General features: G+C 43.1%; 4 protein-coding genes across 4 annotated transcripts; 1 reads left to right on the forward strand and 3 right to left on the reverse strand.

Annotated features, from left to right (window-relative positions):
- Positions 1–2498: 2498 nt before the first annotated feature.
- On the reverse strand, positions 2499–3623 carry LOC147322687 (uncharacterized). Its single transcript, XM_086307063.1, has one exon. The coding sequence runs from the start codon at positions 3603–3605 to the stop codon at positions 2499–2501; it is 1107 nt and encodes a 368-aa protein (XP_086163189.1). The 5' UTR covers positions 3606–3623.
- A 3202-nt stretch (positions 3624–6825) lies between these two features.
- LOC147322688 (uncharacterized) lies at positions 6826–9942 on the forward strand. Its single transcript, XM_086307074.1, has 3 exons — positions 6826–7140; positions 8113–8709; positions 9061–9942. Exons 1-3 carry the CDS (start codon positions 7123–7125, stop codon positions 9736–9738), a joined length of 1293 nt encoding a protein of 430 aa, XP_086163200.1. The 5' UTR covers positions 6826–7122; the 3' UTR covers positions 9739–9942.
- Positions 9943–13507: 3565 nt separating this feature from the next.
- LOC147322689 (kinesin-like protein KIF1B) lies at positions 13508–14730 on the reverse strand. The gene is made up of 5 exons (XM_086307143.1): positions 14506–14730; positions 14274–14407; positions 14112–14173; positions 13872–14017; positions 13508–13693 (listed from the first exon to the last, which is right to left on the reverse strand). The coding sequence occupies exons 1-5, from the start codon at positions 14527–14529 to the stop codon at positions 13508–13510; spliced, it is 552 nt and encodes a 183-aa protein (XP_086163269.1). The 5' UTR covers positions 14530–14730.
- An 8734-nt stretch (positions 14731–23464) lies between these two features.
- Positions 23465–27622, reverse strand: LOC147322690 (kinesin-like protein KIF1B). The gene is made up of 6 exons (XM_086305063.1): positions 27430–27622; positions 26043–26199; positions 25858–25924; positions 25626–25710; positions 24501–24684; positions 23465–24231 (listed from the first exon to the last, which is right to left on the reverse strand). Exons 1-5 carry the CDS (start codon positions 27620–27622, stop codon positions 24659–24661), a joined length of 528 nt encoding a protein of 175 aa, XP_086161189.1. The 3' UTR covers positions 23465–24231; positions 24501–24658.
- Between the last annotated feature and the right edge of the window lie 275 nt (positions 27623–27897).

Consider the following 27897-nt stretch of genomic DNA (forward strand, 5'->3'; position numbering starts at 1 on the left):
AAGAAAGACAAGGTAAAAAAACAACAACAATCAAAAGCAGCCAAAAATGGCCAATTATATTTTGGACCTCAGAATATTGACCCAACAAATCATGAAAAATGAGGTTTCAATAATTGTTTGTGACAGTGCAGCTTTCTGGCAGTAGTAGTAGTCAGTACAATTTGATTTTTTTCTAACAAAAACAGTATGAAACTTAAGTTAGACTTGTGTTTGGAAATGAGCCCCCGCCCAGTGTTGTGTAGCTTTCTGGATTTTATACTTATTGGTTACATATTTATTTATTATACAGGCTATACAGTACACACATTTTATGTAACTGAAATGTTTAATTATGTGGGCTATAGAAAATAATTAAGTTATAGACCATATTTATATGAAACATATGCTTAATGTATATTAATCATATGTAACACCTGCATATGTGTTTAAAACAAGGCTTTGATTTTGCCACCCCATTTGATTTCCATGCCAGCCTGGAAAAATTTCTCTAGATCCGCCCCTGGACCTGTCCTGGACCAGCAACACCAAATCAGTGACTAAAAGAGCTCAGCAGCGACTGCATTTTAAGAGACGACTGAAGAAGGTGCACATCCCCAAACCCATCTTTAATACTTTCTACAGAGGTACCATGCAGAGCATCCTAACCCGCTGCATCACAGTCTGGTATGAAAACTGTCATGCGTCCAATCGCAGAGCCCTCCAGAGGATTGTGTGGACCGCACAGCGTGTTATTGGCAGCTCTCTACCCAGTCTACAGGATATTTACACCTCACTGGGAAAGCCACTAGCATCATGGCTGACCCGCATCACCCTTCCCATCAACTGTTTACCACACTTCCCTCCAGAAGACGACTGCGTCATCAGGAGCAGGTCGGCAAGATTGTGCAATAGCATTTTCCCCCAAAGCAGTTTGGCTCCTGAACACCATGGTTCCCTCCTCTGCACTGAAAACTTCTCCACACACTTCTTGGACTACATAATACTCTCCTCTAATTATTATTACTATTATGATGTGAACATTTTGTGCACTTAAATCTTACTGTGCTAATGACCCCTGCATCAGCACCTTGTTTGGAATAGCAGTGGAGAAGACATAGATTCAATGCTGCAGACGTCTGAGCAAAGAAAGCTTCTAGAAGAGTAAAGACTAGCTAGAAGAATGAAGATTCACAGAGTAAATGTGAAAATTCATCACAGGGCTCTATGCACTTGATTAACTGACCATGAGCAAGTTTGCTAGTCTGGAGCATTCAGATCCACCACAAAGACTGTTCAGTGCTCACAGAAACTGCACAATACCCAAGAGCTGCATCTGAGCCTCTACAGGCCTTAAACAGCATGTTAATGTTCAAGACAGTTTAATTAGAAAAAGACAAAACAAGTATGGTTGATCTGGAAGGGCCGCCAGGAGAAAGCTTCTTGTCTCTAAAGAGAACACAACAACTCAGTTGAGGTTTGCAAATTTGCCCTTGAAAGCTTCTGGAGCAACATATTTTTAAAAGATGAGACTAAAGTGGAGGTTTGGTCATAATGCACAGCAGTAACTTCAGCAAAAATCAAACACAGCACAAACACCTCAAATCCACTGTCAAGTACGCTGGTTCAATTGTGGTGATTTGAGCTTGTTCTGCAGACACAAGCAATAAGCACCTTGCAGTCCACGAACTCCTCTGTATGCCAAAGTTTTCTAGAGTCAAATGTGAGGCCGTCTGTCCAACAGCTAAAGCTTCTCCTAAATTAGGCCATGCAACAGGATAATGAGCCCAAGCACAGCAGCAAATCTACTGCATGGAAGTCCAGACCTCAACCTGACAGAAATGCTGTGTATAAAGAAATGCTTGCAAATGTTGATGAATTGAAGTTATTGCTGCTAACTGCTGCTTCTGTAACCGACTCAATCATAGAATGATTATGATATTGAAAAAGACAAATGCCTGAATCCTAAATTGTGGATATCCTTTTGTTGTGATCTAAAATGTAACACTAAATGTGATTAAAACACTAAAAATCTGGACTCTTGGGCTCAACAACTGCAAGGATCACCAGCCCGAGGAAAACACAAAATACACATGACCCCGTGACAAAGACAATTCATTCTTGAATGAAGACATTGATCTGACTTTTTAAAATTTTGCCAATTGTGTTTATTATTAAATTATTGAGGAAATAGAAAGGGGGGAGGGGTTTTAAAGAAGAAGGTAAAGGAAAGGGATAGAAAGGAGGAAAGAGATAGAGGAGAGAAAACCCCAACAATCCCCTCTGAGCAAGCACTAGGTGCGACAGTGGATAGGAAAAACTCCCTTTAAAGGAAGAAACCTATGACAGAACCAGGCTCTAGAGGGGGCAGTCAACTGTCGGGACTGGTTGGGGGGTGAGGGTGAAAAGAGAGAGGGGGGGGGAGGGGGAGGAGATGGGACAGGTGATAGGAGTTAAAGGGAGACAGGGGAGGGAGAGGTGTCAGGAGAGAAAGGGAGAGAAAGAGAGAGGAGAGGTGAAAATTAAGATGGAACAGACGAGGTGACATTAGCAGTAGAAAAAGTAGAAAAAGTAGAAAAAGCAGGAGTGTCCCTCCTCCAGAAGAAGCGGAAGCGTTTTTTCTTCTTTTCCATGAGCTTTTCCACGAGCACTTTTTTCTCTAGGATGAGGGTTCTCAACTGATCGATTGTTTCTGCATTCTCCTGCTCAAGTCTCTTGCATGTTTTCTCCACTTCTTCTAATTTGGCTTGTTTGTCTTCGAGCCTTTCTTTCATTTCTTTAGATGTTGCCTCCTGCATTAGCTTTGCCTCGTGCAGCTCTGTATAACTCTGTTGTAATTTGTTGTGCGTGTCTTCCAACTGCTGACTTCTGCTCTCGATTTCTTGAAGTGAACACTGCAGGTCTTCGTTTGTTTTCTCTAGTTGTTGCTTTAGCACCTGCATCTCAGTGTTTTTGCACTTCACGTTGTCTGAAAGTTCCTCGACTTCTGTGTTTTTTCTCAGCATGTCATTGAGCTTACTCTGCATCTCTGAGCATTGGTTTTGCAGTTTTTCCTTTTCCTCTTCCAGTTCAGTTGTTTTGTAGTTCAGTTTGTTATAAAGTTCTTGCAGGTTTTGGTTTTTCCTCTCAAAGTCCTGGAGAATTTCTTTGTCTTCTTTCTGCTTTATTTCCTGTTGTTCTTGGTCTTGAAGCAGCTCTTGATATTTGTGCAGTGTTTCATCAAGCTTTACCTGCAGCGCTCCGTATTGTTCCTGCACACCTTGGAGTTGGCACTGCGTGTCTCTCTGGTCCAGTTTTTCTTTCTCTTCAAGGATTTCTTTATTCTTTTGCAGAGCTTCATCAAGCATTACTTGCGAGCCTTCGTTGTGTTTCTCGATGTTCTGAAGTTTGCAATCCAGATGTTTCTGTTTCATGTCTTGCTGTTCTTTCTCTTGAAGGAAATCTTTATTTCTTTGCAGTGCTTTATCAAGTTTCATTTTCAGCGCTGTGTATTTTTCCTGCACGTCTTCAAGCTTGCAGTCCGTTTGTTTCTGTTTAATTTCTTGTTGCTTTTGTTCTTGAAGCAACTCTTTATTTTTGTTCAGTGTTTTATCAAGCTTTACCTGAAGCGCTTTGTATTTTTCCTCCATGCCTTGGAGTTTGCACTGCTTCATGTCCTGTTGTTATTTTTCTTGGAGGAGTTCTTTCATTTTTTTGCAGAGCTTCATTAAGCTTGATTTGCAAGCCTTTGTTGTGTTTCTCCAGGTCCTGGAGCTTGAAATCCATTTCCTTCTGTTTTATCTCCTGTAGCCTTTTTTCTTGAAGAAACTCTTCATTTGTGTGCGGTCTTTCATCAAGCTTTACTTGCAGCTCCTGATTCTTTTTGTCCTTCAGCACTAGTTTTTCTAGTGCTTTATCAAGCTTTGCTTGGAGCTCAAAGTTTCTTCCCTGCATTTCTAGGAGTTCCATTTCTTTCAACTTTTGAATATCTTCCTTTTCTAGAAGCTGGTTGAATGATTTGTCTACTTGATCAGGAAGTTGAATTTTGTCTTCCTGATCACAAAGAGGAGAGTTGGGCTTTACTGTTTTTTTCTGTTTTCTCTGAGACATGTTTGAATCTGTAAACTGTCACTCTGTTTATATCTGAATTAACTAATTTCAAGAAACTGTTGAAATTACCTGGACTGCCTCAGCCCAGGTGATGTAACATTAGCAGACAGAGGGTTTGATGTTGCAGAATCTTTGGAGCTGTGCCATGCTGAACTGAAGAGCCCAGCTTTCACCAAAAGGAAGAACTAACTGGGCCCTAGATTGCCCAATCAAACCTCTTAATGCCACCTGCCCTCTCCTACATTAACTGTGGGCTCACCTTGTAGAACAGAGTTGAGTGTGGAAGAAATGGCAAAAATATGGAGCTGAAAAGCTGAGAGAGAAAAAGAAATGATAAATAAATCAATGTGTCAAATTAACTGACATGTTAGCTGGTGGAGTGCCCACTGCATTATATATATATCATCTCTTTTTTATAATAAATAATCAAAAACTTTATTTAAACTAAGATTTTAAAAAATATGTGCCGTGATTGATGTGCTCTCAGACATGTGCTTCAATCCACACACAAATACAAAACAATCTGACCACACGTACAACTGTTTCACAAACTCTATAAAGCATTCACACTCCAATGGATGCATCAGAAAGCAGCTTGGGATTACAATCTTGTCCAAGGATATTTCGCCTGCAGACTGGAGCAGCCAGGGATCAAACCAGAAAACTTTCTGATCAAAAGCTGACTTGTGCTAAATGCTGAACGGCAGCCAACCCATTTTAGCCATTTAATGAATGTGCCATTTAATCTTGGCTGCAGCCAAGATTAAATGGCACATTCATTAATTACAGAGTTACGGATTGTTACATGGAACTCAAAAGAAATAATGAACCCATCTCGTGTCCTGTGTCTTCTATAGCTGTCTGTACTTTTACTTCCAAAGTTGATCAGCAAACAGTTTGCAGGCCTCTAATTATCAGGCTGTACTCAAGCGCTTGAATTCAACCTAAAAGCTGTGCTGTCATACAGAACCAAGTACCCTCCGCGGAAGCTATAGATAATGTCACAACTGGATCTGATGAGACAGCTATGATTTCTGGACTCGAAGTAAATAATCCTGAATCAATTTATACAACATCTTTTTTTTTTTTTTTGCTTTCATAACAAATAGTTTGAGCCATATACAAATACAGAAGTGACAAATGGAAACATATTTACAATCCAAAGTCAGACTAACAGTTTTCAGTAGCACAGTCTTTTATTTACAGTCTGCTTCTCCTGGTGGTAAACCTCTATCACATGTTTGGATTAAAAATTAGGCCTATATAGCTGCTGGTTCCAGTTTAAGCAATATGTTAAAAATACTAAATTCTTCATTGATTTGAGCTGTGGGGTTTGCTATACACTGGCAGAAAATTGTAGAGTAAATGGTGAAAACAAACAAACCAAATAACAAGATCCTTGAATTCCATCTTTTTTATTAACAGAAACTCCAACAAATTTGTGCCCAATTGATGATGTTTGGGACATGAAAAGTCCAGTCCAGCAGGTGGCGGTAATGCGCCTTAAAGCTTTAACCGCCAAAAAATACAAGAGCAGAAGAAGAAGAAGCCGAGTTCCCGCTTTATGGCGTTTTTCTCTCCGATTATTGTCAAGACTGATTTAAAGGTAAGCACCGAGCTAATATTAATCCGAGTCTAGTTAATCTTGAGTTTAGCTCCTGAATGAGGCTTTCTGTTGCTCTCCTCGGTGTCTCTTCTCAAGTTTTTGTGAACAAGTTGGAAAAAAAAATCTGACTAAATTGACTCAAGCTGCTTTAAACTAATTTACAGAAAGATATCAGCAAAAGGTTGTGAAACACAGAGAAGAAAAGAATTTATTAGAAGAAAGCTTTTAAATGAGCTCATTGTAATCAGAGTTTCTGTTGTTTTATTAGTCTGTTATTAAGGCTACTTAGCATCTCTGTGGCACCTGCACAGCTTATGAATGCAGCTTGCTAACTAAGCTAGCTAGCGCCACCCTTCTTCCATATATGGTCACTTCCGGCTCCAAAAGACCCAACATGTTGGCGGTAAAAGTGCTATAATGAAATACATTTATGAGAAATGTAAAAATAAATGTGTTCCAGGCTAAAACACAGCTGCCTTTATCAGCGCAAAGTTGTGATGAGGCTTACTCAGATGATGGCTCAGATTTCTACACCCACTCGGATATACAGATGAAATCAAGACAAGTACATCAATACAAAAATTCACACGACTGTTCAAAAAATAATAAATTGCATGAATATAGGAAATCTTCCTCTCAGTGACTGAGTTGTCTCATTGTGTCCTCATTTTTTATAAATCAAGGCCTGAGTAACCCAACCTTAAGTGTTCATTAAGGTTTTTGTCACATAGATAGAAAATAAACTCAGAGATTAAGCGGCTGTTATAAACAGAGTGATTAGTTGTTCTGGTTTACGTGCTGAAAATGGTTTTATTTGTGTATGTTCAATGTGTTAGACTTGTACATAGTTAAATATATGATCAAAAAATGTTGAATCCTGGATATGGATTTGTAAGCAATGAAATTTGAAATAAGGGGGTAGGAACAAGAAAACTTCATCCTACTCCTTTTCGAGCACACACATTCTGTAGACATAGATATTTACATGAAAACTTGATGATTTTTAAGTTTTGTTATTTTTATTTTTTTCTGTTGTTATTTCAATTATATTTGCATGTTTGAAATAAATTTTATCTATCTATCTATCTATCTATCTATCTATCTATCTATCATTTCTCACGGCACACGTATATTGTCGGGTTTTTTCTTGGCCAGGGCATATTTTAAAGAGGAATTGCTCTCCTGGTACTGGTGTGTCATACTGCTGAATTTGGTATCGGTGCTCAAACCTTTTGTGTTTGTTTCAAACAAGTTGTCCACCCAGGGAAGCTAAAATGTGTTCTGTGTGTTCTCAGATGAACATATGAGACACTTTGACTCTTCAGTGCAGTGTGGAGCTTAACAAAGTTCTGTTTTGTGTCCCAGCTGATCAGGAGGAGGAGAAGAGTCTGACGGAGCAGCAGAGGAAATTTCAGCTACTTGGACTCAGCTCAGCCACTGCAGAGAAAACAATGAGCTCAACACAGAAGGTGACAGATACTAGTGTTAAGAAATACTCCATTAAAAGCTGAAGTACTGATATGTATATTTTATGCTAAACTAAATGAACCTTGTGCAATATTAATGTAATGTAGAAATAATGTATACAATGTATACAATGCCTACATCTTAGACGGTGACGTTGCCTCTAAACATCAAAATGAGCAGGAAGATGTTAAAGTGGGATTCAGCAGGATTCAACCCTAAAATCAGCTGTAGTGGCTCAGTGTGGGGAAAAGGGTCACAGCTCACAATCATTTCTATTGAGAGCTCCAGTAGATTTTTTTAATGTGCAGGCTGTGATCAGCTGACCTGCTGCTCTCTGTGAATTCATCCAGATGTCAGCAGATGTTTCACGAGTTGTCCTGGCTGATTTCCTTTCTCTACACTGACAGTACACTGTCTTTATATTAGACACTAACCTGTTGGTATGTGGGTGGAGCTCAGTGAATGAATGTCAGCATCATGAGCTTAAGTTTAAGTTAATCTCTGCTACACTTGATGTAATCTAACTCTGACATGAGCACCACAGTCACTGTGCACCAGTCACACACTGTTCTTTACTTAAATCCATCACATTACAGTAAACTTGCCTGCTTATCCTGCACTAACCTGCAGAGGATTTTACTGCAGTCTTTACATCACATTGTGAGACAAACTGCACACAAACAGTTTGTGTGTTTACTGATGTTTGTTGGGCTGATAGAATTGCTGCATTTGAAATTACCTGCCACATAAAAAATATTACTCCATTTATTCTCGCTCGTCTTCTGTATTGCTAACTAGATGTTGAAATACCGCGACCGCAACTTATCAGCACCTGCAGTCGTTCAGGTTCTGGTGGTGTTTGGTGCCACACTCCACCTTCAGGTTTAAAACTAGTGTTAATGGAGGGAGTTTGAAGCTTCAGTTTGTTTAATGACTGCATTTCACTCACTGACTCTGTATCTCTGTCACTGCAGGACCAACGTGGACCGAGAAGTCAGCGCTCTCAGGAGGCCGACAAACCTCACAGAAGAAAGAGAGAGAAAAAAAACACCTGTGACAAGTGTGGGAAGGATTTTACCTGGAAGTTTAAACTAAAACAACATCAGCTCATCCACACTGGAGAGAGACCGTTCAGCTGTGACTTGTGTGGAAAGTCGTTTTCCTGGAAGAATTCCCTGAAAAGACACCAAGTCGTCCACAGTGGAGTTAAAGCTTACAGCTGTGATCAGTGTGGCAAAGCTTTTACTCAAAGTAGCAACTTACAGAGTCATCTAGTTACCCACTCTGGAGTTAAGGCATACAGCTGTGACATCTGTGGAAAAACCTTCAGCCGGCTAGGGTACCGAAATATACACGTACGCATTCACTCCGGAGAAGATGTGTACTGGTGTGATCAGTGTGGCAAATACTTTACAACAGACGCACACTTACAACGCCACATGTTTACCCACACTGAGGAGAGACCTTATCAATGTGACCTGTGTGAGAAGACTTTTAAAACTCCACAGTACCTGAGACAACACCAACAGATCCACACCAGAAAGAGACTCTACAAGTGCAGTTACTGTGAGGTTTGTATTTTTATTTTATTCTTGTAAGTTCAGTCTGACTGTTTGGAACAAGTCTGCTCATTAAATTGTGTTAGCATGTTAGCACTTCTACTGCACCGAAGAGTAGCTCTGAGCCATTATTCAGGTTTTCATTTCATTTGAGTGTAAGTCAGATGTTACTGTAATATTAAATAAGTATTGCTGTAGTATTATGGTGGTAGTATTGTAGTTATTGTAGCCCAGTAAACTGAGTGTGTTAATCGAAACAGTAAAATGTAATTGGACGTCTGCAGAGATGCTCTTTATTTCAGGCGACTTTCAGGATAAAAGTGTTGAAGGACTGACTTACACTGTCTTTGTGTCTTTGTTTAGAAGCAGAGCGACACAGATGGATCCACTTCTCAACCCTGTCATCGCTGTGGTGGTGGGAAAGACTTTCGTTGTGACATCTGTGGAAAAACTTTCAGTCACCAAGCCAGCCTAAAAATACATCAACGTAAACACACTGGAGACAAACTGAAATACTGCAAAGAATGTGGGAGAAGCTTCCCCACATCAGCTGAGTTAAAACAACATGAACTCTTTCACAGTGGGGTCAAAAAGCACCTCTGTGATCAGTGTGGGTCATCCTTCACCACTGCAGGTAACCTTAAAAGACACAAACGAGTCCACACAGGAGCGAAACCATACAAGTGCAGACACTGTGACAAAAGCTTCTCACATTCAGGTAGTCGTAACGAGCATGAACGTACACACATGGAAGGAAACTACAGCTGTGAGCAGTGTGACAAGAGCTTCAGTAATCTCAGTTCATACTCTGCACACAAACGATCCCACGTTACTAATAAACTGTTTCACTGTTACCAATGTGCCAAAACATTCACTTCATCATCTGCTCTGTGCAAACATCAGCGCGATCACGCAGGGCTGAAATCGTTCCCATCACAGGATCAGAGTGAATCTGAAGAGAGAGAAACATCCTCTGGTTTCAGAGTCCAACTTAAAACCCTGGAGATCAGGCTCCACAGAGCTCAGGTCGGCTCTCCTTAAGTTTAAGTTTAAGTTCAAATGAGGCTGTGAATCAAACTTCCTGTAGTTCCATGTTAATCTTTATAAATTGTTCTTCTGTTTGTGTTCAGTCGTTACCTTTTTTTTTCAGTGGTTGGATTAAAAATCAGTTTTCTGTTGTTTAAGTTTTTATTGAATGTATTTTGTTAAATAAAGTTAAAAAAATGTTAAATAAAGAATTGTTTGAACGACAAAGATTTTGAGCCATGATGTCATTTCCTGTATTTCAGAGTAAAGACTGAAGTAACAAATGGAAACATGTTTACAGTCATGGAATAAACACTGATGGGTCATCTGTAGGAAGTTCTATTGCTGACCTGACAGACTCGACCTTGTTTACAAAGAAAGAAAGGAACTGATGACATGTGTCAGCAGAGGCTTTCAGGGTTGTTTAGAGTAGAGCTGATAGTCTTAAAGAGAACATGGCGATTATGACAATTTAACACAATGATCTGAGAAAAATATCTGTTTCTTTCATTTTTACTGTATTCTGATCAAATTTCCAACATTCTTTTAACATTTCAAAAGAAATTGTCTTTCTTCCACTTTCACACTTGGCCCTAAAAACACCAACATCTGTGCATCACCCTTGTGTCAGTCTAATGAACCTAACATGTGAGTGATACATAACACACATTCACACTGGCTGCATATATCAGTCCGGGGGGGCAGAGCAGAACTCTGTATGAATCAGACGCGCTCACATATTCAGGCTTTCCAGAGGCGTTTACCATCAGAAGAAGCAGAACAATGAATCATCAGCACCCTGCAGAAGAACACAGCAAGCAACAACTCTAACAATAAAGACGTGCTGGAGCCAAAAGATGCAGATAGCGAGTTTTAAACGATAACGCACAGGATCAAAGGGGGAGAGGGTAAAAACCCACTGCCTCCTGAGATAAAGATCAGCAAGTCAAGCTGGCAGCAGACGACACAAAACGCTCTCTGGAGGAGGCGGCGACTGTGGAGCAGGCCGACGGAGAGGCGGATCGGCAGACAGGAAGCTCCCGGGGTCCCACAACAAGATGTTGCACGTCAGACTGGAGCAGGATATCCCCATGTTGGTGACACTGCCCATCGAGGTACAGCCCAACTTGGCAAACCAACCCTTCCCTTTCTTGGACACCACACTGGCTGATCTGGGCATCCAAGACTGAGTCTCACTCCGTGTGGGGACGTTTTTTTGTTTTTGTTTGTTTTTTAAGAAGCAATCATGTGTATATATTCAGCTCAGAGCTGAAGGAGAGGGTGGTTTGGGTTGACAACAAGAAGACCCATCCTAGAGGTACGGCGGTGGGATCCAACTGCAGGGATGTGGTCAGATGGCAGTCTGTGGAAATCAGGTGACAGTGAGAGCAACTTGATTTTCCTATTTTGTCCTTCAGATACGAGTGAAAGCCCAGATGCCAGGAGACAAGCAGCTCCAGGAGGTCCTGTACAGCACCGAGGTCCACACTGACCGCTCCTTCTGCTGCACTGGAATGGATATCCTGCCCTGGAAACAGACGTGTGCAGGTCTAGAAGCAGTTTAAATCCCATACTTTTTTGATCTGTGAGGCTCTTAATGTCACGTCTGCAGCCATGAAAGTCAGCTCAGGGTTTCTTGATTCTGATTTTTCTTTGCTGTGTCACATTTAGCTCATATCTGCATTGCCATGCCCTGAAAACAAGCTGCCGGGCTTTAGTCAGGCTCAGGGACAACGGGAGATCTGAGGAGCAACACAATGAGAACAACTAAAACTGAACAAACTTAACATCTGATTACCTTTTTTATTTGTAAGAAAAAGTTTAACATGAACGCGCCAACTGTCCACAGCAAAGCTTATTATGACAAGACTGCTTTTATTCAGTGATGTCAAAGTGTCATCACTTCATACCTCTGAACTGACATTAGATGTATTGCATACCTTGTTAGAATTACACTGTTGAAGCATTTGTAAAAAGCTTCTGTCCTTGTTAATTTATGTTTTAGGATAAGTTTTTGGGCTGTGTAAGGTCACAGGTTGCATTTCTGAGCAGAGTAGTAAAGGTAAAGTAAGTGTTTTCAAAACTAGCCACTCAGCATGTGTACAAACAGTGAGAAATCTCTGAAGAAAACCGTTTGAAGGAGCAAGAACACACGCGTTTCTCCACAGGTTAAAGCCCGCTTTAATAATCAATATGAATCAAAGACTTCTGTCAACACAAAATAAATGTAAGGAAACACATCCAGTTTCTATAACTGACGACAAGCTTGGACCACAGTGATCTAAACTCATCCTCTACATTGGAAATGTAAACAAATGTAAATGTGGTTTTTACTGTACCAGAGCAGGGCTGTGTGTGTAGAGCACAGCCAGGCAGCTGAACACTGTATTGTTCTCTTTTTGGTCCTCTTCGAGCGGGAGACGAGCCACCAAAGCTGGCAACACCGGTCAGTGAACACATTCAGTTTTCAGGCCCCTCTTCTGTGGAACCAGCTTCCAGTTTGGATTCAGAAGACAAGATTTCAAGATTAGGCTTAAAACTTTCCTCTTTGGTAAAGTATATATTTAGGGCTGGACCAGGTGACCCTGAATCCTCCCTTAGTTATGCTGCAATAGATGTAGCCTGCCGGGGATTCCCATGATGCATTGAGTTTTTCCTTTCCAGTCTCCTTTCTCACTCAGTATGAGTTAATAGACGTCTCTGCATTGAATCATATCTGTTATTAACCTCTGTCTCTCTTCCACAGCAGGTCTTTTATCCTGTCTTCCTTCTCTCACCCCAACCAGTCGCAGAAGATGGCCCCGCCCCTCCCTGAGGAGGTTTCTTCCTGTTAAAAGGGAGTTTTTCCTTCCCACTGTCGCCAAAGTGCTTGCTCATAGGGGGTCATATGATTGTTGGGTTTTTCTCTGTATCTATGAAGCGCCTTGAGGCGACTTTTGTTGTGATTTGGCGCTATATAAATAAAATTGAATTGAATTGAATTATCTGAGGAAGAAGCAGAGTTGGTTTGTTTCCAGCTGAAATCATCCAGGCTCAGGAATTTGAATCGATCCACATCACTTCTGCTTGAACTAGAGAACATGAGTGTCGACTTACATTTGGTCTGTGAGACACATGTCATAGTGACAGTATTTGGGTTAATATGGCATTACTCACCCTGGTCGCATTTCTTCAATATCAGGCACCAAGTTCAGGAACTCGTTCTTTGCAGCCCGCGCAAGGTAGGAGGTCTCCAGAGTGGGAACCATCGGGAAGTTTTCACAGTCTGAGCAGGAGGGACTGGAGGCACGTGAGCTGTTCTCAGGGGTCCTTTAACACAAATCACACCAAGTTAGAATCAAATAGATAACCTGTCAATAACCGTTTGCAGATCGAGGTCAATGTTCCTAAAAATATGTTTACTTCTGGCCCATGGAGCCACAGCGCGAGTCCGAGAGAGAGGGGCAGGTAGAGGAAGGGGTGAGGGTGGCACTGCTGAAGCTCGTCACGGATGGATCACGTCCGATCGGTGAGATGAGAGAAAGCTGAAGTGAAACAACAGCAGGATGAGGTAGACGTCAATATAGGAACTCCCTGATGTGACACAGAAAGGCTATTTTTTTATTTCTTTGTATTATTTCTCACCTTGCAGTCACTGATGCTGTTCACCAGCTGCTTGTATTCAGTATTGAAGGTGTGTGTCAGAAGGCGCAGGCACTACAACACAACAGGAACAAGACCGATCAGCTCCGAGCAGAGAAGGAAGAAGGCAGCAACAAGAACGCCCACTAAGCCCACGTTTTTCTCACCTTGGTGGCCAGCTCCTTCTCACGCTTTCAAAGGTGGTGCTGGAGATCTGCGAGGAGATGGAGGTGGACGTGGACAGAGTGCCGGAGCTCACGCTGGGGGACAGAGACTCACTCAGGGACTTGGTGGTGGGAGCTGTTCCCACGGGAGCCGCCTCTCCCAGAAGGTGACGGGTCTTTTCCACCTGGACGAAAGATGGGGGCGAATGTGAGGTGGGGAGAAGAGGGGAGGTTAGTCATGTAAAGTCTGTACTCTAAGAAAAAACTTTTTAGAATAGCACTTTGGCCTTTGAGTTGAAAAGTCATTTTTCCCTCAATGATATTAAACAGATTTATTTCTTTATGAATCTTTTAAGGCCCCACCTCCTGCAGCTGCTCCATCTTCTCCAGCTCCCACTGGTGCTCTAGGATGAGGCTATCTCCTCTGGGCCTCCAGCCGGCCAGGTTCTCCTCTCCACGCACATAAGCCACTGATGTGTCCAGGACCTTCCTCCTCCTCCTCTGCATCCCTGCTCAGGACATGAGCCCTCATTAGGATGAAGCTCTCCACAGAATTATGATAAAACAGCTGCCGTTCTTTAAACATGTTTCATGGCCGCTCACCTGGGCTTCCAGTGTCAGACATCTTACACAAGCTCAGCTCGTAGATCCCAGTCACTCGGTTGCTATAATGAAGCAGAAGTTTTGAACAAGGAAACTTTGTAACAGGGCAGATATCTTTGATTGTGAAACAGAGATGGCCACAGTGCAGCAGCCCAGATTTACCAGTCAGGAGTTTTGGAGTATCCAGTCCCAAAGAGGTTCTTGAGAGAACGGGGTGGAGAAATCTTGGCGTCTCGGGAGTAAAAGACCGTGCAGATGTCTTTGGTGATAATGGCAGGCTGGATGCAATGGTCCAGCTGCAGAGAGGAGATAAAGGGTGTGTGTTAGACACGATGACATCAAGAGACTTAAAAACACGTACAAACAGGTACAACACGGCGGAGCAGCGGCTGACCTCCAGATACGCAGATAAGGTCATGTAGATCTTCTCTCCGTAGGGAGTGACGCGGTTGAGCAGGAGGGAACCTTTTAAGGGTGTTTTTATTTGTGCTCCCTGGCCTGGAAATAAACGGTTTCCGATCAGACCTGCTTCATCTTTGTGCCCTTGGTATCTGACTCGCTTGCTCCCCCATGCATTTTAAAAGAATCCTTCTCTTCAGCATGAAGTTCTGGCTCAGCTTTAGTGTCTGCGTTACATGTACACAAAGACAGAAACATTCAATGATAAAAACACACAGTGGAATAAAATTGTAAGACGTCATCAGTTGATGCAGTTTAAGGACACTTGTTGTTCTGTGCAGTCTCACCTGGAGCTCACGCTTCTAGTTCATGCCATCATGACCAAAGATTCTTCAATTAATAGTTTAAAGATGTCCATGAATGCACTGCTAACTCCTCTTCACCCTGATAAAAATCAACATGCATTTAGAATAAGAAACACTTTTACAAAACCAAAAGCTTCACTGTACTTAGTGATTTATACGTCTACAAAACAGGTTCAGTTTGTAACTGAGAGAGCGGCTCAGTGGTGCTGAATTATATTTCCAATAGAAACACAATTTCATATGTTGTAGTAACAACACACTGCCACAAGATGTCAGCCTAGGCCTACTTTACCATGCTGTTCCAGTACAAAAGAAAAAGTGACAGAGCCTTGAAAGAGTGACAGAGACACTTTTTATGAACTCATCTGTAATGTGTCACCTTTTCTGTAGGATGAAGAAGTGCTTCCCTTCTTTTAAAGTAAATACAGGCTTACAAAGATCCTCTAAACATGTTTCTGAAATAATCCTAAACACAATCATTAAATCAAAAATGCAAGAAACTATTTATTTAATCACTCTTCTTAACTTAATTCCTTAACTTAGTAAAAAAAAAAAAAAAAAAAGACAAGAACTTTTCTGCTGTCTCACCTCTGTCAGTTTTCATGCTGTTGCAAGAACAGGTGGAGGTGCAGGTGGAACTTTGACTTCAGTGTGGTTTGTATGTGCAGGCAGGAGTGTGACATCTCAGGACAGCAGAGGATTGTCGAGCACGGTGACTCCTGCTGCGACGCCCCCGTCTGACTGTCCTGAGCTCTTGGTCCTCAGCAGATGGCCCACACACTCATTCATCACCATGTCTTTACCCTGCCTGTAAGAAAGCAAAGAAAAGGCTAACATTAGAAACAGCCACCAACCAATCCCTTTTACTCCACCACCCAAAAACCAGTGAGAAACACTAGTTAGTATTAACTTGGAATCAAAGTGCACTAATCCCCAGGCTCCCAGCATAACATACAGTCCAACACAAACTCCACAAACTGTCTTGCTTCAGCTGACTTTCCTTCACCTTCTCTCCAGACAATCTGTTGTGCTCTTTTCAGCACAAAGCCACACTCCTGCTCACTGATCCTCACCTCTTTTTAACCTAGTCTCAGCAACTTTGTCCCATAGCTCGCACATCCTTTCCACCTCCATCTTTCTTCCCAGCCAACTGATACATACCTTTTCTCCTTCCTTAAAAGCCAGCCTAAGAAATACGAGTTCATAAACGCCACAGAGAAATAAATCAGAGGAATAAAATGCAAATGATATTGCTTACACTGAACAGCAACACCCAGGTGAGGATTATCTAATGCCAAATTTTCCAAACAATGAACAAACCGTGCCCTTTTTCTCACCATGTCTAGAGTGTAGAGGTCAGCCAATGTCGCTCGGATCTGCTGCACAGCTTGAGGCTGGTCTGGGAAGAATCTGTCCAGGACTCCAGGTCTGGGGAGCACTTGCTGAACCTTCTTGGTACCAGCCAGGTGAGCGCTGATATCTGGACACAAAGCCATAGAAAAAAAAAAGAAAAAAAAATGCATCTATTAATCACCTGGATCACCTGTTGAGAAAGAAAAAAGAAAACAAGCAGAAGAGAACAAGAGTAATAGAATAAACAACATCACAATGATATATGGGAATATGACAGTAAATACTAAATATTAAACATTATTGTGCAGCACATAAGATCAACAGAACACAGTGTGCTTTGAGGTAGAGCTGAGAGCTGAGGAGAGTCCCAGATGAGGGCTCACTCAGCAGCCGCGGAGCAGAAGCCAGGGGGAGTTGCAGTGACGCGCCCGTGAGCTCCGCCGGCAGCCAGCCGTGCCTGAGTGACCGAGCCCCAGGCCGAGAGGCCGGGGGCACCCCCACCTCCGAAGTGGCCCGAGCGAGCCCCAGGCTCCAGGCCCCGATAAGCGGCCGCCAAGGAGTGAGCCGGTGTGTACCTGGACGCGCATCCCCGGACACAAAGAACCACCAACGCACCGATGTCTGAGGGAGTCCGCCACTGGCAGGGGAAGTGGTGGTGGGTGGAGATAGGCCTCCAAACCTTGGAGGGCCTGAGATGTCCCCAGAGAGGTGGCGTCTGATACCCAACCTGACATATAGACACAGACATACAGGCACATACAGACACAAACATCCATTCCCACCCTCATGCTCTCATATGTACTTACTCCACACTCAACCAACGTGGAGACAGACATAAAGAGACGCTGTACACACGATCACACTCCCCAAGCGTACTCTACAAACCGGGTCTAGGTACCGTTGCCCCTGGAGGGGGGAACTGCACCCAGACCCAGGTAGTGTTACCCTTTTCCCTGCGGTGGGGAGAGGCAGACCACCCCAACTCCGCAGCAGCAGGGAGGCCCCACACTCCAGACCGCAGTCGGACGGCCAACTCCTCCTCCTAGCCCCCCCGCTCCAGCAGGCCGCAGAGAATGGGGGTGAGAGAAGACTCCAAACCTCCCTCCACCCGCTCATTGTAGTGTTGATGCATGTGTGTTCTAAGGTGCATTTAAAACCCAGGAGGGCATGGAGCTACCTGCCAGAGAGCAGCAGGTAAGCGCATAGTCCCTCCTGATAGCCCTCAATGTCTACGTGTATTTAAAATTGAGAGGTGGGCAACGACACCAGGGGTGGGGTGTACATGTATCGTGTATCCATGTATCCATGTATTGTGCCCACCCCCAAGATCCTATATGTATGTGTAATGAGAGTGTGAGTAATGTGAATGTCTAAGTTGTGGGATAAAATTGAGGCAGAGGCAGCCAGAAGGGGACAGAGGGGGGGTAGCCTCCTCTGCACCCTGGTGACACCCCCATACTCCGCGCCCCGCCAGGGAAAGGGGGCCCAGGCCCATCCAGACCGGGGCCCAGTGCAGCAGCGCCTCCCGGCCCCACAGAGCCCGGGACAGTCCACCCAACCCCACCACAGAGAAAACTGCACCCACCCCACCATCCACTCATCTTCCAGACTACATAAGACAATAGACGCCCAGGCTGAGATCTTCCTCCACCTCTCCTGTATCTCCCCCTCCTGCAGAGAGAGTTCCTGAAGAGCGGAAAGCTCCAGAGAGTTGCAGCATGGCCTGGAGGTGTCACTATCACAATCTGCGGGGAGTATGATCATTTGTTATGAAAAAAGAAGACCCAAATGCAGACTCACAGGCTGGCAAGGATAAACTAAAGGCAGCCTGTTTATTTTGGACGGAGAGAATGATATGAAATATCTGACAGGGAACTGAGAAACTCAGAAACCTATACTGGGGGATAACACTAGGAAACATGACCAGTGAAGCTGGGTGACGAAAGGAGAAGATTAAACAATAAACACACAGGACGGTCATTAGGGAAGAGGAGACGGCAGGGACAAATCAGGAGTAATGAGACAGTTACAGCAAAACTCAACATAACCAACAAAATAAAATAGGAAGCACGTGTTTTGATCGCTGGCTCCAGTCTGCATGCTGAAGCTTCCTTTGGTTACAAGATACAGAACCAACGTTAGTGTGAATGAGACTATGAGAATGTTATATAGCATTTGCTCCACTTTGAATTCAGTTTGAAGAAGTAAAGAGACAAACAAACTTAAAAGAGACCATAGGATTAAAAAAACACAGACACCGCAAAAGGACGAAACACGGGCAAGAAGCAAAGTAAACAGAAAAGGAAGCAAGGAAATAGAAAGATAAGATCCACATGAATAGAATAGACAAAATATGAGTGCTTCAAGCAAACTGTGCAGGAATAAAATATAAATAGCAAACAGCAGAAATAAATAACAAATGGGGGAAAATATGTAGGATGAACAGGAACAAAGACACTGGAGAACAAAGTGGTGAGGGTTACTCAGACCACCATTAACTGATTAAATACATGGGAACTGGCAAAGTGAGACGCGGTCACAGAGAGTGACAAGGTACAAGGCGCACAAAAAGAGGGACTGGCAAAATTAGACGTCTATCAGAAGTACAGAATACAGAGACAGACAGGCAGACAGTGAAACAAACATGGAGACAAAACCTGCTACACACAGAGACAACACTAACACGGCCTGAACATGAAAGGAAACAAATTTAGACCAGCAACTAAGAGGAAGCACTAATTTGGAAGGGAAATAATACCAGACATATGGTGCACTCTGAATATCACCAGTCTGTTGCAAAGCTAACAGAGAGACAGACAAGCATTCACACCTACAGCTAATTTAAAGATACCACTTCAGCGTCACAGCTGGGTCCTTCTCTGTGTTATAAACGACACAGAGAAGGCCCCAGCTGTGATGCCACAGTAGTTCATTTGTTGACTGATACATCGATGTAGTCTCTCAGGAACGAGGGCGAAATGCCAACGACCGCCTGTCTGTTTTCAGGGCTGTATTTGAAGCCATGCTCCAATCAGGCAAAGTTTTAAGTGTTGCACATTTCGATGGGTTTCTTTCAGCTGACATAGTTTCCATTTGGGTCATGTGGTGTTAGATACCCCAGCGTGTGGTCATAGGGTGAAGAGCCCGGACGATTAGTGGGATTTTAGGTGTGGTGTAAAAATGACGCTGCAACTTTAAAAACGTTGTTGCTTTAAGGATTAACGTACAACCATACTTGGGCTGAGTTTGACACTGGTTCTCTTCAGTAATTAAAATAGCTTTAACACATGATAAGATCAAATGTCAGCTACACTGTGACAGTCGAGGGGCCACACTCAGATATATTTATTCGCTTGTTCTCTTTGTGTGATAAGAGTTTCCATCTGAATTTAACCCCTGTGTGGGGCTGATCTTTCATTTCATTTTATTTCAAGCTCAGATTCTTTGCCTTTGGCACATTTTCTGTGACGAGACTTCAAACCATTCCCACCGTCCTTATTAATCAACATGGTGAAGTGATTCTTCGCAAGGTGATGGGATAGGAAGAGTTTCAGAAAATGAGGCCTTTTGTCTTTATTGGAGAGGTCAGTGCAGACAGGACGGATGGGGGGAAGGCGAGGGGGGAATGACACACAGGAAACGGTGTTGGTCAGACCCAAAGACAGGCGTGGGCAGTGAGGACTCTCACCTTCAGACTCACTGTCTAATCAGTCTGACAGTGAGTCTGAAGACAGAGCAACCCAACACACGTTACTATGTTCATCATCATCATCATTGTTTATTTATATAGCACTTTAAAAACACACAAGGCTGACCAAACTGCTGAACAATAGAAACATAATAGATACCATAAGAATAATAAATACGATACAATAATAAACATAGCGAAAAACAATAAAATACAAGTCAGTCAACCACTGAGTCAAAAGCCAGTGAATAAAAATGCTTTTTCAATCTGGATTTAAAAACCAGCACTGATGTCGATTGCCTAATGTGAAGAGGAAGATTATTCCAAAGCTTAGGAGCCACGATAGAGAACGCTCGGTCTCCTCTCAGTTTCAGCCGTGATTTGGGGACTGAGAGCAACAGCTGCTCAGCTGACCGGAGCGAACGAGTGGGGACATAGGGCTTCAGCAGGTGCCAGACCATTTAAAGATTTAAAAACCAATAAAAGAACTTGAAAATGAATCCTAAATTCAATTGGAAGCCAGTGCAGGGAGGCCAAGAGTGATGTTATCACTAAGCAGGACATTAAATCAAATTAATGAGACACCAAAACAAGAGCTGGAGCCCAAGACAGCCATGAAGTCACAGTGTACACAAATACACAAGAAACACAGAAACCAGCTGGGTGGATGTGGCTCGGGAACCTTCTGTTACCTTGAACGTCGGTGTTTTGAACGCTGGCTGCTCCAGTCTGCTTGTATTTGTCCAAGATTTCCCCTCATATCTTGGTTATGGTTATTTTTTCTTTTATTAAACTGATCACACTCCTGTTCATGAATAGAAAAAAACCCCATCAGTGTATTTTCACTTAAACAAGCAGCTGTTTTTTTTGCATTAAAGTTATATAAAAATGTAACAGTGCAAATTCCTCGCTGACAGTTTAACCAAAAGGCATTTCCAGTGGAAAGTAGCCGACATATTCTCAGCATAACCATGTATAATATCCACAAAACCTGAGAAGGTTGGAGAGAAGGTAGGCGAACTCTGCTGGGATCTGCGTTTAACAAAGTGTCTAAAGACGAAACAAAGAAATCTTTCTGTAAATGTTCAGATGCACAGACTGGACTGAAAAAGAGTGAAAAAGCAGCTAACGTCCAAAAATAAGAAAACTTTGAAAGAACTCCAAAAAAACCTGGAGAACTTTTGCTCAAAAAACAGTTTTGTTTTTTTTAAATTACAAGGCAATCTGACAAAATGTCATCAAATGAGACTCAAGACTTCTGCAGGTCTCTGCCATGACTCAATTTTTTTTTCTTAACGGCAGAAACAATTGTTCCTTTTTTACTTTGTTTCTATTTTCTCTTCTTGTTTTTATCTGTTGAACAACAAACAACATTCATGCTGATTCACATAATATCCTGTCTCTAATCTCTGGGATTTCCTCGTAGCTCTTTGATGCAAAGAACATCCATCAAACGCTCCAGCTTGTGCTCAACATCATCGTGAACGGTGAAGGTACTCTGACGAGAAAATACTCAGTCGACCTTTTGGTTGATTTGTTAAAGAACCCCAAAATAGCTGATTACCTAACAAGGTATGCAGATAATTCACAGCTCTTTTCCTGAATAGCTGCTTTAAAACTCTGCTGAAAGCCTTTGTCCATTTCCAGGTATCCCCACTTCTCGGCATGTGTGTCTCAAGTGTTAGGACTGCTGCATTGGAAAGACCCAGACCCTGCAGCCAAGGTGAGAGACGACAAATATGATAACCCACACCAGCTGTGCTTAACTCTGTAAGTTCCCAGTATTCCCTGAAACCATCACGTGTGACACAGTTTACATCAGACGTGATGCAGCTGACGTCAACACTGACCTTCTTGTGGTAACAGAGACTTAAAAAAATAATAATAAAGCAACAAAGTGGGTCGCTCTTTGACAGTAAATTCCAGTGCGGTCCGCTCCAATCTCCTCAGGCTGACTCTCTTCTAGGCTCTCCTGACTGTTCCCTTTACATGTTGATGATGTGTCTTGTAAATCTGGATCCCTTTCCAGCAGGACGCTCCTCTTTTTCAGACAGTACCTCAGCTGCTCTCTCTCCTGACAGTCAGCTGTCCACCTCTGCATGGCCAGTCGAGCCAGCGCCGGCATTTGAGGCAGAGCTCGGAGCAGAGCGGGCAGCCAGGCTGAGCACGGAGCAGAGGTTGAAGGTCGCAAACTGACATCCACGTCTTCCAGAGAGCCCAGACCTCCTGCTGCAAACAGACTGCACCAACCGTTGTCTCCCACCAAGCTGTTGTAGGACAGATCCAGTGCACGGAGTGAGGAGAGACAGCCCCGTCTGCACACGGCAGCTGCACAGAGGAAGAGGACCCATTGATAACTGATCACTTCACTTTACTGTTTTGTTCACAATGTTTCTGATGGAGACAAAAATAACACCGAATAGTTTCATTGTTTTGTTTTATACGACAGCTACAGATGCTGGCAGCATGAAATAAATGAAAGAAATATCAATTTCCTTCAGGCTTTACTTGTCTTAATATACATTTATGCAGCCTAATGATCCACTACAGACCAAAAAAGAAAAAGTATAATGTCATTGTGTGTTAGTTACCCAGATGTTGCATGTCATCAGTGGTGAGCTCGCAGCTGCAAAGACGGAGCTCGCTGACGACTGATGGCTGCAGAGCATCCAGCAGGAGCGCCAAGTGACCGCCAACCACTTTACACCAGGAAGTATCCACCGTGCGCAGATAGGACACCGCCAGGGCTGATGCATAAACACAAAGTTTTCACCATTTCAGGCTAGAGGGTGGAAGAGGTATTCAGGGAGAATGACTTGAAGGAAAACTTCTATAAATAAACAAGTGTGTGTGTGTGTGTTACCCAGAGCAGTGAAGGACTCGTTGCTCATGTAGCAGCTGTTGAATGGCAGCCTCCTCATTTGTGTCGCAGGGAGGGCGGAGACCAGCAGGTGGACCACACCTCCCACTTCCTTATTGGATGACACATCAAGCTCGGTCAGTGCAGTGAGAGAGGGCAGCACCTGGACTGAAAAACAACGAGTCACATGACTGCTGCAGCGAGCATGCGATTAGTGTCCGGCGTGTGAGATTGGTAGCAACTGACTCAGAGCCTCTAGATCATCTCGCGTGAGGCAACACAGGTGGAGGTCGAGTCTCTCCAGGTGTGTGACGTGAGCCAGGTGAAAGGTGAGGCGGCTCAGTCCACCAGCTAGAAGCAGCTTTACAGTATATTAATCAGAACAATGCTGCTCTCTAATGTATCTTGGTAAAGCGCAGAAAAATCTAATGTTTTATATGATACAGTGTGATTTCAGTAACATATCATAATGGAGGCTTCAGCAAGTACTTACGAAGGAAATCTTTCCTCTGCTCTTCAGTTAGTTCATCAAATACCTCCCAAAACATCTGTATGGTGGGGTGGCGGTCATGATATCTCCAACCATAACTTGTGTTCTGAAAACAGTGAAAATGACTGTTATAATCATAGAGTTTGTAAGGTCAGGCATACACTATGTTGCCAAAAGTATTCCCTAACCCATCCAAATCATTCAATTAATGTGTTCCAATCACTTCCATGGACACAGGTGTATTAAATCAAGCACCTAGGCATGCAGACTACTTCTACAAACATGTGTGAAAGGACGAGTCGCTCTCAGGAACTGAATGAATTCCAGCATGGTAATGTGATAGGATGCACCAGTGCAACAAGTCCAGTCATGAAATTTCCTCGCTATTAAATATTCCATAGTCAGCTGTTAGTGATATTATAACAAAGTGGAAGTAATTGGAAATGACAGCAAGTCAGCTGATGCTAAGGCTCATAGTGCACTTAAGTCACCAATATCTGCAGTCTGCTGTTGTTACAGATGTCCAAACTTCATTGGTTTCCATGGCTGAGCAGCTGCATCCCAGCCTTACACTGACAAACACAATGCAAAGCGTCAGATGGAGTGATTTAAGCATCTCAACACTGGACTCTAAAGCAGTGGAGATGTGTTTACTGGAGTGACGAATCACACTTCTCTGACTGGCAATCCGATGGATGTGTCAGGGTTTGGTGGTTGCCAGAAGTACTTGTCTGACTGCACTGTGCCAAGTGTAAAGTGTGGGCATGTGTGCACATGGCTGGGCACCAGTGCACAATACAAGGTCCATAAAGACATGGATGAGTGAGTTTGGTGTAGAAGAACTGGACTAGCCTGCACAGAGTCCTGACCTCAACCTGATAGAACATCTTTGGGATGAATTAGAGCAGCAACTGTGAGCCAGGCCTTCTCCTCCAACGTCAGTGTCTGACACCACAAATGCACCTCTGGAAGAATAGTCAAAAAATTCCCATAAACACACCTAAACCTTGTGGAAAGCTTTCCCAGAAGAGTGGAAGCAGTTATAGCTGCGAAGGGTGGGCTGACTATTATATTATACTATCATACAAAAGTCTGGATTAAGACTGAGATGTGACTCAAGGTCATATTTGTGTTAAAGCAGCCGACTGAATGCTTTTGACAGTATGCAGTACACAGTTATTGTGCTACAGGACAGCTGTGAAACTACAGCCTGTGTCTGTTTGGCTGACTGTACCTGTTTGAACTTTTCCCAGTCATGCACGTCCTGGCCGACCAGCACTCCCTGCAGCTCCTCTGGTCGAAACAGCCTCACCAAATCCTGCTCACACACCAGGAAGAAGCCTCGCTTGAACTCCTGGAACAGATTCTCCACTGATGTGTTGAAGGCATGATTCACATAGGCCTCCACAAACTCCTTCCTGTTTAGGAGGGAAAATGTTAAATTAGCAAACATTTCACAGAGACAAAGGTGCTGCAGATGAACCTCACAAACACTTCATGTTTTATATTTACCTCATATTAAGACCTACTAAGGACCTGATTGTTTTTAATTATGTCCTGATACATAAAACCTGAGAGCTCACATAACTGCATATGCTCAGAATAGACAGCACACATGGATACAAATTACTGCCTTGCAGCAGCAATCTTCAGACCATCACTATGAGCTCCATACAAGGTTACACTGTTCCTGTTATTAACAGCAGGGGGCACTATCAGCCACAGACTGGGAGCCAGATATGCTCTGCTGGTGCCTCATTGTTACAGAGGAAAGACTCTATAGTGAGAAACAGCTGAGGGGGAAACACTGATCTGGAAACGTCTGAGTGTTACAGAGGATATACATAGCACTGTGGTTCAGTGTCACACAATCACAAACAAATACAGCAAAGTACTAAAAAGGGTGTTGCCTCCAAAGATTGCTTTTACTGGTTTGGAGCTTAGGAGGCTTAATAACAACAGGCATGAATGAAGACAGATCAGAACAGCTGTTTGATCACAGCATCCAGTACCAACACAATCATCCACACTCAAGAGCCTGTTGGCTTCAGAGTCAGCAGCTGAATGTCTAAAATATCAAATGTCATTTTTGGTCCATCAGCTACAGCATGAACTGCTTAAAGTGAGAAGCAGCCTGAAGCCCGACAGATTCATCTTTCCAGACTGAAAATATCTCAGAGTGAACCGAGTGGTGCGTTTTCAGGGTGATCTCACAAAGTCAAATCCCTTTAATGATGTTCTGTCCTGTCTTCCTCTATCAAAAGCACACAAACACTATAAAACATTGTTTCGGTGCTTTGGGGTTTTGTTTTCTACACAGAGGTATAGCACGACTAGACCCTAAAGGCAGGCTGCTCACCTACAACCAGCTCACGAACATCTTTCCAATGGAGCTCGCTGCCTTTCTCGTGGATGAGGGTCACTGTGATCCTCCGCTGGATCCCCTGCAGCAAACATAACAGGAGCTCAGGATCACAGTGAGCACAGCTAGAGCAACATTACGCTTTAAAAGAAGATATTCAACTGTGTACAAAGGAAGCAGTTACCACTGTGTGAGTAATAAGGAAACAACATGTGCACCAATCCTGTACCTGGTGCAGCAGGTAGGTACCATGACAGGGCAGGCCTCCACTGTGATCCACGATGGCTGGGATGTACCTGTGCATGGAGGGAGGAGGTGACACAACATCCCAACTTATAATATTCTTCCTGGAGATCATTTTTATGGTTCCTTTAAAGCTTGTGCGTGAATATAACACTCCAGATGGATACTCACTCTCCAGTGGGCTCCAGCTCGCTGATCTCAAACCAGACCAGCAGGTCGTACTTGCTGACACACTGACCCAGGTTGGATTTGGTGATGGTGTTCAACTTGGAGGCTGCAACTGGCACACACACACACACACGCACACACACACACGCACACGCACACACTCACTCACACACACACACACACACACACACACACACACACACACACACACACTCAACGTTAACAAGTGGGAATTTTTCTGGATTTAAGAGAAGGTGAATAAAAGTGAGCAGTATTTACTACATGCTTTGGGTGACTAAATGGAGGATGGATAGGTGACATGAAAACACTACTGACCCTTTATACTGAGCCAATAGCTCACACACTTCTATTAAATCTGTCTAAAGAGCCAGTAATCACAGAGGATAGATACTGGAAGAAAACTGAAATGTTAGGAGGAACTAAATCACACATTACAACACCAGTGGCAGCACCCTGCTGTCTCACACATCGGGATCACGGTCCTGTTGAAGCGGGATAATTGCTAAAGCTCACAGTTGCATTCCTCTATACTCAATATGATGGAAAAAAACTATTTTAACAAACAATTAAAATAAACCCGTAGAGTAATGAACACACCTGAGGTTGGTTGTGTTGGAAGTGATGTATAAAACTAGGATGTATTTATCTTATAGTTTGTATATCAAGAGCCTGTATAGAAGACACCAACACCAAGGACATTTTTATTGTTTGAACTGGTAAATAATCAGAACCGTTTTTTGGTTTGTGGATTTTAAGATTGTTTTCTAGAACTACCAACAGAAATATGAACTGTACATAACTATTTCAATATGTGTGCAGTGGCCTGTAATTAAAAATGTTGTTTTCATTAGCGCAGATGGAGCCACTTCATCGTGTTGCGTTTCATGTCCCTGCAGTAGCTTAAGAAAGAACTGTTCATAATTGAACGAGCACTTAATGCTTGGAAGAGGGTGATGGTCAGTTGACAGCTCACATACTACACACACACAGAGGCCTTTTATAGAAACATGTTTGCAACCAAAATTCTGCCAATAGTGAAACTGGAGAAAGAAGATGCATCAGAGCAGGAACTGTGGATCAGTTCAAATATTTTTCTGTAACAGATACCAACACATGGTAAATACGTTTAGGATTTGGACTTTTAAAAATAAAAAAAACATTTATTTCCATTGATTATAAATGTCTTTGCTAACCCAAAGCTGACGTCACAGTAGGAACATGTGCTCAAGATATAAACCACCAGAAATGCACAACATTACTCGAATGAGCAGGCACGAACATTGGGAAACCTTTAAATCTGCTCACTGCCAAAGCTTTTCAGCAGAAACTGCTGCACGTGAACTTTAATCCCCCTCTACACAGTCGTTGCTGAGCTGTTGCTCAGGGCTGAGGCCGGTCTCAGCCTCAGCGGGCTCAGAGTCTTTGGGGGGAAGCGGGCTGGTTTGTTGCGTGGAGGTGTTGTTGGAAGGCTCGAGGTCAGGATCTTCTACAGTTTCATCTCCATCAGTAGAACCTTTGATGACATTTGGTGAGGATGCAGCTGGAGGTTTGTCTCCTAACATGTCAGCAGTCTGAGAGGCTGAAGGGCCTGAAAGGGTTGAGAATTAGAAACAGTGATGGTTTCAGTCAACACAGACACACTCAGTCTACTACGATTTATAAAAGACAGGCAAAGCTGAGATAATGAAAAATGAAACTGTAAACTGCAGGGTTCAAACTCATTGTTCAGGGTCAAATTTAAGCACTTTAAGCACTTTCAAGGTCCATTATCAAGCTTTTCCAGCACATTACCAAAAAAACAGTTTGCATGTTCCACTTTGCATCACCTCAGTAAGAC

The sequence above is a fragment of the Aulonocara sp. 'chitande type north' Nkhata Bay genome, linkage group LG9, assembly GCF_057382095.1.
Source record: "Aulonocara sp. 'chitande type north' Nkhata Bay isolate Kocher_YH1m ecotype deep benthic linkage group LG9, A_spYH_male_GT1.1, whole genome shotgun sequence".
In the NCBI taxonomy this organism is placed as follows: Eukaryota; Metazoa; Chordata; class Actinopteri; order Cichliformes; family Cichlidae; genus Aulonocara; species Aulonocara sp. 'chitande type north' Nkhata Bay.